This window comes from Mustela nivalis (genome assembly GCF_964662115.1).
Source record: "Mustela nivalis genome assembly, chromosome: 4".
Lineage (NCBI taxonomy): Eukaryota > Metazoa > Chordata > Mammalia > Carnivora > Mustelidae > Mustela > Mustela nivalis.
In genome coordinates, this window is record NC_139023.1 from 110,579,286 (window position 1) to 110,592,384 (window position 13,099).

Here is a 13,099-nt window from a genome sequence, read left to right on the forward strand (position 1 = left end):
GTTTCTGTTCCACTACGGAGGAGGGAGAAGTCAGGCGCACCCAGAACACAGAGCAGTTTGAGCGGCGCTGACAATCCCGAGATTGCAGCGGGTTGGGGACACTGCAAAAGCGTCTTGCCTTCATCCCCACCACGCCGGACTTCATCTCGAGTCCGCACCCAGTTTAATCAATCGCAAGACCCCAAGTCGTAGAGCGAGTCCAGTCCTGGGGAGTCTGGCTCAGGCTTTGCTGGCGCCGTGGAGAAGCTGGCAGGCGGCAGGCTGAGCTCCAGTGGATTCAGCCAAGAGGCTTGGGGCGCGCCCGCTGCGCTCTTGGAGTCCGAGTCTGGCGCACCGCGGGAGGCAGGCGCGCTCCCACTCTCCGCAGCCGCCTCTGCCCTCAGGTTTCTCTCGCCCAGGCTTCCGCTGGTAAACCAACAACCCGTCTCCACCTCCCGCGCTGGGCGCGCATCTCCCTCCAATCCTTGCTTACATAACGCGGGCGGGCGCGCTCCCGCCGCCGCTTACCCCCCAGCGGAGTTGGGCTGCGCCCTCCACGCCTCCACCGCGAGTGTCTCCGCGCACCCGTGCGCCCCAACGCTAGGAGGTGACCCTTTTTGGCCACCCAGCAGCGGCAGCCTGGACGTCTCTCCGCTGGCGTGAGCACACTGAGATTGGAGACCAGAGAGCCCCACTGTGACCAACTCCCTCCCTCTGCTCCCACCTCCTCCCACTTCTCGCTTCCTCTCCCTCCGCCGCCTCACCGCCCCCCCCCCCCCCACTCCCCTTGCCTGTGTGTGTTCCGCACTGAAGAGGGGACCAGGAGAGCAGTCCAGGCTCGGCGCGCGGCGGAGCTGCGGCTCTTCCTGTGGCTCTTCCTGTGGCTGGGGGGAGCGGCGAGGTGGCCGCCTTGCGCCTCCTCGGACTTCCCAAGTGGGGGCAGAGCAACCGCTCACCGAGCCGCCAGTTAGAAGGCACAGGGAAAGAGGGACAGCCAAACTCCTCCTCAGCATCTCCTCTCCACCCCCTTTTGGCTCCTGCCCTTCGAGAAAGTGGAGTGTGGCTCTTGGTTATCCTTATTTCTTCGGACTGCTTCGTGGTGCACGGATTCAGCGGCTTCCCAGTGGGGTTTTCCGCTGTTGGCGCGTCTCTCTGTGTGGTTCCGCCCGGCACACCTCTGTCGACGATGAGGAAAGGTCTACGGGCGACAGCGGCCCGCTGCGGACTGGGACTGGGATACGTGTTGCAAATGCTCGTGCTACCTGCCCTGGCCCTCCTCAGTGCCAGCGGTACCGGCTCGGCCGCTCAAGGTAAGAGAGTCCGCCAAGCTCCGCGGCCACCTCCCTTCGCTTCTCTCTTCCCTCCTCCTTCCTCTCCTCCTCCCCAGTTCTCCTGGCTTCCTTAATTCGCCTCGTTGCTTTTAACTGGAAATCAGTTCACGTTCCACTTTCCCAACTAGTCAAGAAGCTCTGGTGGTTATTTTTAATCCATCTTCCGAGATGGGCACGGATGGTCAAGGGACGCGCGGGGTGTGGACCGACATCTATCTGTCTCTGGGCATCTGAGCGCCTTGGGTGTCTTTTGCACTTTCTGCTCCACACTCATGTTGTTGCGCATTTGTACACACAGAGGTTTGCAGAGTCTCTCGGTGCGGGTGGCTGTGTGGCGTACCATAGGTACCCCCTGATACGCAGAGGCTCCCCGCGCTGAGCCACATCTGGGGTTGCGGGATCTTCAGGGCGTCTCTGAGCACGTTAGACGCCGAAGGGCTCTCAGCTAAGGAAATGTGTCCATTACTGCCGAGGACCCACCAGCGCCGGTGCCACTCTGCTGCTTGGAGCGCTGTGGAGATGCACAGCCCACCCGGACCCGCCACCCAGCCTGCGGCAGGCCCCGCGGTGTGCACGCCTCCACACTCTTAGCCTTTCCGAGTCTTCGTCCCAGTAAGCCACGGAGAAACTTAAAACCCCAGAGCTCTGGGGAAACGGACTGGTTGTTCAAACCAAATACGAAACTCCCCCGCGTAAAGGGCCAGTTGATAGCTCTAACATTTTAATTTAACGCGTCTGAGCTTTCAAATAAGTGACCGGGGCCGTGGGCAAAACAGGGGTGTGGAGAGGAGTGGTCCGGAGTTGAGGACAGATAAGGAGCGAGGGGAAGCACGGGGACTGCCTGCCTTCTTGTTCTCCGAGTTTGAAGTGGCAACGGCTGCTTTCAGTCTTCTAAGCCCAGTAAGCTGAGCGGAAGGGAGAAGGACAGGAAAGAGCCAACGCTGCCCCCTCTGGGGTCTGTTTCGGGTCACCTGGGCCCCCAACCTTTTGGTCCACCTCGGTCTTTTCGACCAGTTCTGTGGTGTCGCTGGCTTAGGGGAAGCAGCCGTTTTCATAGGGCGGGGGGTGAAGGAAGATTATGCAGCATTCGGAGGTAATTCAGGGATCCCATCATCCCGGTTACACTTCTTTCCAAATTTGGAGAGCAGAGGAGGTGCGGCGATGGCCTCGAACTCCCCAGGCGTTGCTCGGACACTCTGGAGGTACCCGACTGCATTCCCTCCGATCTGCGAAGACTCTACGAAGAGAGGGTATTATTGGAGGTGGAGGGGAGCGCTGAGCGTTAGCTAGTGTGGTCCGAATGAGGGGGGAAGTGATTAGCAAGGCTTTGTGAATTAGCGATTGCTACTTCGGGAGTAAATTTTCCTGCTGCCTAGCTAAGTAGCCACGCTCATAAATCCTTCCTTCCCCTCTTACCAGATGCCTCCCATTCTCGAGGTTCTGCCCTGATTTTCTTAGGCGTCCTTCCAGAACTCATCTATCCATTTTGCAAAGGATCATATGCACTTGTAGATTTCTCGAAATTGCTAAGAAGTTCTCTGAGTAGCAGCCACGGGTGTTTAGAGAGAAGTGTTTGGAAGTTTAAGCGAACAACCTGATGAATAGTCGTGAAATCAATCGCGTGAGTCCCGGTGGGATTCGTCTACCCTTACTGGGCGCACAAAGGACCCAGCCCTGAGGTAGGCTTCAGGTGGGGGTGTGTCAGGGGAGGACTGGGCGGTGATAGGACTGTTTGGGAAAAGAACAAGGTAAAGTCCCCAAAGATGCCAAACAGGAGCTACAGGATTCTTGCCGAGAGCTTACTTAAAGCCATGTTAAAAAGACTGGAGTCAGGGAAAAAAAAAAAAAAAATCAATAAAGACAATCAAACAAGAGGTTGTAAGTGGATTAATATTGAAAGAAGGGAGGAGAGATTAAAAGAAAAAGACGCTGAAGACTGAGTGAGTGAGCTGTGCCACTTGCACTTTTCTTATACACCAGGCAGTCCAAAAATTGGGGATTGAACCTGCTCCTCTGGTCTTAAATGGAAAAATAAAATGTATCCTGTAGGGTATATGCATTTCAGTGGTGTTCCTCTCCAAATCGTTTTAGTTATTTCAGTTGCTGAAGAATAAACTATGTTTGAATCTTGTAGTCTTGAAAGACATTATAATACCACTTTTATCTTTGTTAGTCTCCATGATTCAGGACACCAGCTCTTCCGGTGTTGCCTGTTAGGTATTAAAAATGTAGAAAGCACCAAACTCAGCTCCTATCACCATCACTCTAACCCATTTTCTGGCCTGTTTACACTGAGCCACTAACACACTTTCTTATCAGAATCACACTTTTATATCAGTCTGGCATTCAGACCTCCTTTTCCTTTAAATTTCTTCTCCTTTCTCCTCTCTCTTTAAACTAGAACACTAGGGAAACCAAAGATACTATTGCTCCCTCAAGGTATGACTTCCAAGTGCTGAACATTTAAAGATGGAAATGAACTATTTTTATGAATGGAACTACATATGCAATTAAGATGAGAAAGTTAATTTGAGTACTTGACAATATGGATGCGATTTATTTATTCTGTTGTTAGAGAAGTACTAGAAAAATTAACAGATTTAGAAAATATGTATGTCTTCAGAAGTAGCCAAAAAAACAACAGATGTTTAAGATGAAAAAAGAAGCATAATAGGTCTTATTTGTGAGTGTACTATATTTTGTAACTGTAGTTTAAATGAAGACAGCAGTCATTTTATTCAGGTCCTTGGGAGATTCTCCAGGCTTTAGGCAACAACTTTCTCCTTTCTGGCTATGCATTAATTGTTTTATTCAGTATTGCCTGAAACTCTTAGCTCCGGGGGAAAAAAAAATAGTGTTGCTTCTGACTTCTAAGAATGAAAGATTTTACTAGGTAAAGAGAGAGAAAGAGACAGAGAGTATTTGATCAGTGTGCCTCAGAGTTAGTACCTCCTGTTTTAGAAATGCTTTCATTTCTGGATTACACAGCATTGATATTCTGCTTATCTAGCACCAACTAGTGTTCTGAGTGTTAACATCACCGAAGTCAGAAGAGAAAATTAGTGAAAACCCTAGTCATATTGGGACTATTTGCTACTACCATAAATTAATGTATAATGTATTTTTTAAACAAATAGTATACATCCTACAAAAGAGTCAAATTACTTTCATGCATTTGTGCATATTGCTGTGGTACAAATAGACAGTTGGCATGAAGGATAACTGAATTTCATTACATCACATACTTTCTCCATTTTAAGAGCAGAGTAAATTCATAAAATCACATTTGGCATTTGCAGTCAGGAAAAGTAGGTTAGTTTCCTTTTGTTTAGAAAAAATAATTCCATGTAATCTAGCTTAAGGAATGCTTAAAATGCCTTAAGAGGACAAACTTTTGAAATACTTGCAAAGAAGGAAGAACTATTGGATTGTTAACATGCACTGATTCCTTAGTCTTCTGTACTGTGGATAGTGGGGATTCAGCATTCAGCAATGCAAGTTCATAGACTATCCCATTTTAGTCTGGGACCTGGATGTCCTGATCAGAATTCATACTGATCTTTTTTAAGCAACCTCCCCAAAGACATAAAGGAGGCACGAGCTCTCCCAAAGCAAGCCCTCCTAGCCTATTTAGAATTATTGTTGAGACTTAAAAATAACTGTTTTTCTAATGTATGCTACTTTCTCTAATTAGTGCCAATAGCCAGGGTGTGCTCTATTAGGCCTGAACTGCATTTAGCACTTTTCTGATTTAGGTCATGGCTTTGCTGGAGCAGCAGAGGGAGTCACTCTCAGAAGAAACATTAAAATTACAGGCTGCAACCACTTCAGGAAGATAATAAGGGAGAGGAGTGGGGGTGGGGATTGAGCTAGAGTCCTTGCCTTGTGATTTTTAATCCACTTTTTTTTTTTTTTTTTGGCTTTTGTATTTGTGGCAGTTAAAAACAAATCTGTTCACATTCCCCACAGATTAGAAACCCATTAGCTCATCTGGATAGTGTATGATATTAGAAGTAAAATTCTAAACAAACAATTGCCATACACTTATTATGTCTCAGACTGCGTGCTATTTGTCAGGGACACAAAGTTAAAAGGGACAGTTTCAGCCCTCAAGGAAGACAGACTTAGAAGCATATAATTATAACTCATTTTCTGAAAAATGACAATCAGCATAATAGGTATAGTACTTTCTGAATTCAAGTATGAAAGATAGTGAACATAGGTCAAGCTAAGGTTCTATTGGGAATGGTGGTGGGGTTTCCAGAATTTCTACACTGAAGAACTTAAGGATGGCAATTTGATTTGAAGTGGGGTGTTCCAATGCCAAATTTGCATTGCAACTAACTTACATTAAATCTTAATTAAATTTAATGTATATTTGCTCTGGCTTTGAGGAGGCACAAGCTAAATGTAGTTGCGGTATGTGCCCATTCTGCCCATTGGCTTAGTATTTATCAGTGTCTCCTAATCTTGCTTCTGCCATCTCCTAATTGTGTGGCCATGGGTGAGTTATTAAGCTTCATTTGTGCCTCAGTTTCCACAGAGGTAAAGTGAAGATCCTTTCAGTCCTGTTATGCTTGAATGAATACATGTAAAATGTTTACGACCATACCTGGCCCATAGGAAGTAAACACTATTCTTTGGCTTCTAACTCTGTAAACCACTGGCAAAGACTCTAGAAGTTAAAGAAACTAAAGGTCAATAACTATGAACTCAGACTGGGAATTACTGCAGACTCTCCTTCCCCAAAAACACCAAATGAAGCTATCTGAGGAGATGTTCCGAAATAGATCACTGCAGACTCCTGGACAGTGACCTGCATGGTTCCTTGAAGAGTCAGTCTGGGGAAAGCTCTCTCCCTTCATAACCCCATTTCTTCCTTTCTGCTCACTCTGGGAAAATAAACCTAATGCCAGTTCTAAAAATGCCATGTTGAGTCACTGCTGGTTAAGTCCTGGCTGCAAGCTCTACCCTTGACTTTCTATCTTTACAATGAGTATTGAAAGGAAACTTTCCGTAAATCCATAAACTTTTTTGAGTGGGGGAGGAACATGCCAAGTGCTAGGCTTTCAGGTAAAATTTTAAGGAAAATAACCCTTTATGTAAATGTCAATAGTTTTCCTTTAAAAAAAAGGCAAAGATGTATTGTCTAAAGAACATAATTGTGTGAGGCGAACGTTATAACCGCTACACTACGGAAACTAAAGAACATAATTGTGAATGGCATGTTGAAACAACACGGAGAAACATAGAAAAATAGGTGGATTTGAAGGCAAAGCAGATTCACCAGGACTTTTCATATATTTGAATTAAATTTGCAATAAAGAGTTTTAGTATCATAATTTAGAACAACGTGGATAATCTAGATAACATATTTTGACACTTTCACATTTAATTGGTTCTTGTTGTTTAATGGTTATTTCTATTTTGGTTCATGATCAGTGGGAATGTTGTTTTCTAGCTAACTTGTATGATAACACTAGGGATTTGTGGAGTATTTTATGTTACTTAGAGTTAAGACAGATCTTTTTCTTATAGTATTTTTATTCTGGCTTTAATTTTTGATTGCTTGTTCTACTCTCACAGATGCCCAGTTTTCTCCCTTGCTTTCTCTGTTATCCTAACTTCTGAAAGTTACTTATGCACTTTTCATTGATTTCACATTCTGTTTGGATTTGGTATTGCTTATGTATTCGTGGAGGAGGGCTACATGAAACTGAGACCTTGGGCATTGTCCCAGTATTGCTTAGTCCAAGGATATTTAAACTAGAATGAGACTCATTGAAACTCAGTGCTATTTTTTATGTGACTTTTTTAAAGTGGAGTAAGTTTGCCTTGAGTAATACTAAAATACTACTGCCTCCTTTTTTCTAGATCTTAAAAATAAATCCAATAATTGAAAAATTAATAGTTTTTCTTATTTTAAATATTTGTCTTCTCCACATTTATGGAGATTTTAATAAAAGATTTTATGATAATAGTTTTATGAGCTAACAAGACCAGAGATAGTAAACTTTTTTATTCTCTCTACCTGATTAGAGCTCTCAGAAGAATTTTTGCCTTTTCATGAAAGCCTGATACATATATTATGTTGACAATATTTTGATTCTTCAGAAGCAAAATGTTAGAAAATACTGTTCTATAATTTCAGGTTTTAAAGAAGAGTTTGTGTTTAAGTTGTAATGTGTTTTCTCGTCCTGAGCGTTCCTGCCTCCACAAAAGTTGCTACTTTGGGATTATATAATGAGGTATTGAAATACACAAAGAATATTTCCACATTTCCATATTTCCACATTTTCGAGGTACCAAAAACATATCTAGCTTTTAGTGTTAAAGTGTTAGTGTTAAAGTTATGGTAACATTGATTAAATCGAAGTTATAATTTGGAAAACGAGCTATAGCTTTGAAAGTGCCAAATACGCAGATAATTGTCCTTAATGTCATTATACTTTTTATTAGCAGAGACCAAAAATGCTTTGTGTGGCAAAAGTGAAGTCTAATATCTGAAAACTCCAATGTTTGAGGAATACCCTCTTTTAATTAAATAACAGACCCTATCTCCATGCAGCCTGGTAGGGGAATGTGAGAGCCAGGGGAACCAGGTGAGACTTCATTATATTGGTATGCGGTGTTAGAGTTCTCTTTCTAAATATGGAGGCTCAAAATAATCATGTTAACAGATGATATTGACTAATCAAATTTAATGCCGCAGTAACCAGCCTTATTTATTTTAAAATGTGTGAAGATAGGACTTTTATCTTCATTAATCATTGTCATTTGGGTCCTGTGGCTAGTTTCATCTCTCAGCAATTATGAAAGCCATAAAAATGGTTCATGTAGATAAACATGTATTCTCTTCTCTCTCAACTAAGAAGATTAAACAATGGAAACTCCCTCAGCACATTTAACAAGTTTATTGATGAATGCTAACATCTCTCAGTTTTAGTCAATGTCTTAATTGATTATTTAATCATGAACTGCCTGAACTCAACTATATTTTTGGTCTTTTCTGTTTTTAGTTTGTTTTTGTTTGTTTGTTTTGTTTTGTTTTCCTGTTCAGAAGAAAACCCTTATATATGAGCATTCCTTTTCAACAACAACAAAAACAGATTAGCACTGGCATATCAGTGCCTGTTTCAAGATACTTGTATCAAAATACTTTTGCAGCCCAGTTATAGGGGCAGATATGTTCATGAATGGAAATGCAGGTGTTTCTAAAACTCCAAGAATATTAGTGTGTATAAATTATAAAAGAGTAGTATAGAAACAAAGTAAGCTGTTTGCATAGAAATGTAATCACTTTAAATTAATTCATAATGTGTATTCTGTTAGACCATGGAAGTTTTGTGCAATGTGATAAGGGGTGTGGTGTGATGATATCCATCCTTATATACTTACATAAGTATATAAGTATATAAGTATACTTATTATATACTTATATACTTATATATTATATACTTATATACTTATGTAAGTATATATATAAGATATATACTTATATGCATCCTTATATACTTATATCCTTATATACTTCCATCCTTATATACTTATAAGCACAATGAATTACATTTATGTATAAAAGAGAGCAATTTTGAACAATTCTAATCTCTGAATTTGCAAGTTTGTTCCTTGTAATCAAATTGCATATTTTAAATCATTCTCCTATCTTTCTAGATTTCAGAAATCTAAAAAAGTCCTTTCTACAACCAGATCAAAGAGTACTCTCTTTAGCAAGTGGTATTCTCTAACTTTTGCAGGAACTGAAAATCATCATCAGTGAAAAAAGCTCTGCTGTTTTATTACATGTTATTTCCAGAGTCCTGTAGTATATCTAGCCCAAACCAGGCAAATAACCAAAATTACCAACACAACAGAAACTTTATGATTGGGAAGATAGAGTAAATAGTGGTCATTTCACTTTGAGCATTATGTCTGTGTGAAATATGTTGACATTTAAATTTCACTTTTGATAAGGGGAAAATGATATATTTTCTCTTCCCCTGAATAAAGAATTTGCCAAATATACACATTGTAGCCACCCAGTGGAAATGCTCCAGTTTAGCAAGCAGCAATCTTGAAGTCATCCTAAATAAAACAGTAATTATGCCTGTCGTTTTCTTTAGCAACTTTTCCTTCTTCCTCTGGATCTTCATAAGATGACGAAAGAATATAAGCTTTAAAAATGTATTAGGGATCACTTTCAAGGTTTGGAAGAGCCTAAGACATTTCCCTCCCAAGCTGCCACAGCCATCACCAACCGAGCATGCAGCTTGGTGGAAAACAGAAGCCCATTTCAGTAACTGCTCTCAGAAGCTGAGGAAAAACAGGCATGTTCAAATGATTTATTATTTTTGGTATCCAGAATAGAGACCTCAGATCAGCATTTCATCATAATATTATTCAACAAGCTCTCTGACTTGCAACTTTTATCTAAATAAGAGTGTTGGTCTGCACCAATTTAAGTTTACACAGCAGAAGAACTTGGAAAGTACTTAAAAGGTGTATACTTGAAAAAAATTATGTTTGGATTTTATTTGGACCTGTTTGAGCAGGATGTGCTTGTTTGAGAAATCTAGACTTAATTAGTGGGATCCTGATATATGGTGTCTGAGTCTATTTCACTAGTAATAGAATATATAATTAATCCTCCAGTGGTCATTATAAAATGCACTCTCATTTCCTGAACTACTCTGTTAAATATTGTCATTAATAAGAATATGAACATCGTAGTTTAAATCTCATGTACATAAGAAATCCAGTCGCATTTTTAGAATTATGTAGGTGGTTTTTTTAAATTTAAATTCAATTAATTAACATATAATGTATTATTACTTTCAGAGGTAGAGGTCAGTGTCATCAGTCTTACGTAACACCCAGGGCTCATTACATCATGTGCCCTCCTTAATGTCCATCAACCAGTTTATGTAGGCGTTCTTAAGGTCGGTTCTTCAACAGAAATATTGCCTAAATGGAATTGTATCTTTATGAAAGTATCATCCATGTCTTTATATCTTGACCTCTATATATTGATCAAAATATTTATTTTTGTTTAGATTTACATACACATGCATATATTTATGTAGAATTAGAAGGACCACAGTGAAGAGACGTATAGTTTATTTACTATAACATAATAAAAAATAAAAAGGATGGCTAGGAAAAGTTTTAACAATAGATAATATTTTCCCATAGGAGTGGGAATAATCAGTTTATTGGATTTATTAGAAATGATGATAACGTGAAAGGTACATGTCATTTTTTATTGAATTAAATAACTATAGAATTATTTCCTATGGGGTATTTCCAGGCAGAGTCTTAATGAAATGAAGACTTACAAGGAATAGACAAATATAGTTCATAATTCCCTGGGAGCATATATATGCTGGCACAAATTATGTCTGTGTGTGTGTGCTTGTATGTAACTATTTTTGCTTTAGGAGAGTTTTTTCGAAGCACCTTGGCAACATACTTAGAAAAAAAAACACCTATCAAAAAATGAAAATAAAACTTACTTGTAAAACAAATTCATAAAGGTAGTCATTGAAAGAGGAAGCAGATTTCATCACTGCTTTCTAACTGAAAAATTATACTCTACATTTCTGCAAAAAGTGCCTCGGTCTCCTCCAGGTGCTAAGTCATTTGCATAATATGACACCAGTAGAAACACCTTTGTCCCTTGGCAAAATGGCTTATCTATAGAAACAAGTTTTATTTTCCATGTGAGAGAAACTAAGGGACCCCCACTTTTCCTGGCTTATTTCAACACGTGGAGAAATTCCCGTTGTTTCCTACTTGGTCAACTATAATTTGTTGGCCAAGGGAGAATAACTTCCATGCGTGGAGAGGCAAAATCTTCAATCACATGCACGAGTCCCTCGCCAGGTACTCTCTGGAAGAAAGATTTCCCTGGTAAACACCCTGCCTGATGTGATCTCTTTTGTGCCCTGATGGAAGGAGAGGTCAGTTGTGTGGCTCTTCCCTGAATTCTGTGATGATTTGTTTCAATTTCTTAATCAAGTGTGGAGTTATGTTTCCAGACTGCAGAATATTTGGTTTTCTTGGACTCCCTTAGATCCTGTATCTCTATCACATCCATTGAAAGCTTTATTTAAACAAACAAAGATACAAAGTTAACTGAGGAGGGGAAAAGGTTATTACTAATGAAAGAAGATTCAGAATTTCATTCCAGATAGAGGAGTAATATACTTCCTTGCTTATGTTCAAAATTGTGTTAAATGCAGGTTAATATATAAATATTTATATGATACATCAATATGTGATGTATCATATAATTCTTGTATCATGTGTATCATATTAATTAATTAACATTAATTATGTATACATATTAGTATGTATCATATTAATTCTTACCTTACATTGTCACATCATTGGCATTTCTGAACTAGAATTTTAAAAGAAATGCTAGTGTTCAGAATACTGTCATGTATGTTCTCTTATCATACGTGTCATACATTCTTGGATGATATGGGGTTCTCCTAACAAAATGTGTAGGACTCTGTTAAGAATGGCAAAATAAATAACAGTGCCTCACAAAGTTTTGTGATTACAAGCCTAAATGCTAATGAGGGTGGTTGCCTGTTTAATGCTGAATTGCAAGGTTAAAAAGAGGGTCTTAAAGATAACAGCCCATTCCAGAGTCCTTGAGTTTGTTTTGCATTCAGTGACAGTCACTAAATTAGGGAAAGGAATGTTCAAACAACACACTTGAGGAAAAGTGATTTTTTTCTAGAAAGGAGCCATTTCTGCTAATAGCCAGTAACTGCGTGTAACCCCTCTGACATTAAAAGTCCATTAGCTAAGCCCAGTTTAAATAGCAGCTGATGCGGTGTCAGCTAAATGTACATTGGAATTTTTTCATATAATGCAGTAAGAGCAGTTCTATAATTTTTCTCTAAAACTACATACATTAAGTAAAACAAATGCCATCTGATCGTAGTGGCAGGGCTGCTAATAAACAGGCAAAGATTTGTGATGAAACAAAAGTAACAGTCTATATAACAAGAAGATAATAAATGGCAGTGATGGTTTTAAAAGGAAGTCTGAGAAAAATCATATGGAGAAGCTTAAGCTGACATCCTGAAAGAGTTGTTTCCTTCGAAGCACATAATAACGTGCACTGCTTTGAGATGCTCATTTTAAGTGATGTGATTTTTTTTTTCTTCTGTAAGCCTCAATGTTCAGTTTGCCAGTGCACTTTGAAACAACAGGAAGGCCCTGGGATGTGTGTAAATGAGGGTAAATGTGTGTAAATGGGGGGGATACAAGGTTACTGAGAAAAGAGAACAAGGGAGAACGTGAAAACAGAGGTATGATTTCATATATGTTAATATTTTAAGATAATGACTATGGTACTATTTTTAAATGGAATATGATGTTGCCTGCAACGAAATAAAAAATTAAAATGTTCATTTTATACCCTCCCCTCCCCTTTCTTTCCCATCTTTTGGATATTTTCTAATCTCCATTTAATGATCTGAAAGAAAAGGTGTTTTACTACAAATTATATTAGAATCCAAGAGTCTTTAATAAGTCTCATCTTAAAGAATTCTCAAAGACAGCATTCTGTAACTATAGGCCATTGTGGAAACAAAATGTGAGGGTTACTTAGTAATCTCGTGTGTGAGCTGAGAACAGGGCAGTAATTATCAGTGGCTGTCGTGCTTAGACAACGATAAAAGTATTACAAGAACCTCCGTGCCGACCCCCCATTATCAGACCATTAGTGAAACGCTGTACAAGGCAACAGTGGGGAGCCCTGCTAAAGCTTA

General features: G+C 40.2%; 1 protein-coding gene across 2 annotated transcripts in view; it reads left to right on the forward strand.

Moving 5' to 3' along the window:
* Positions 1 to 1,150: 1,150 nt before the first annotated feature.
* Positions 1,151 to 13,099, forward strand: part of UNC5C (unc-5 netrin receptor C) — a 358,142-nt gene continuing 346,193 nt past the window's right edge. For both annotated transcript variants that reach the window (XM_082728148.1, XM_082728149.1), the window contains exon 1: positions 1,151 to 1,289. In XM_082728148.1, the coding sequence (XP_082584274.1) occupies positions 1,166 to 1,289 (124 nt within the window). In that variant the 5' untranslated portion in view covers positions 1,151 to 1,165. The remainder of the gene's footprint in view (positions 1,290 to 13,099) is intronic.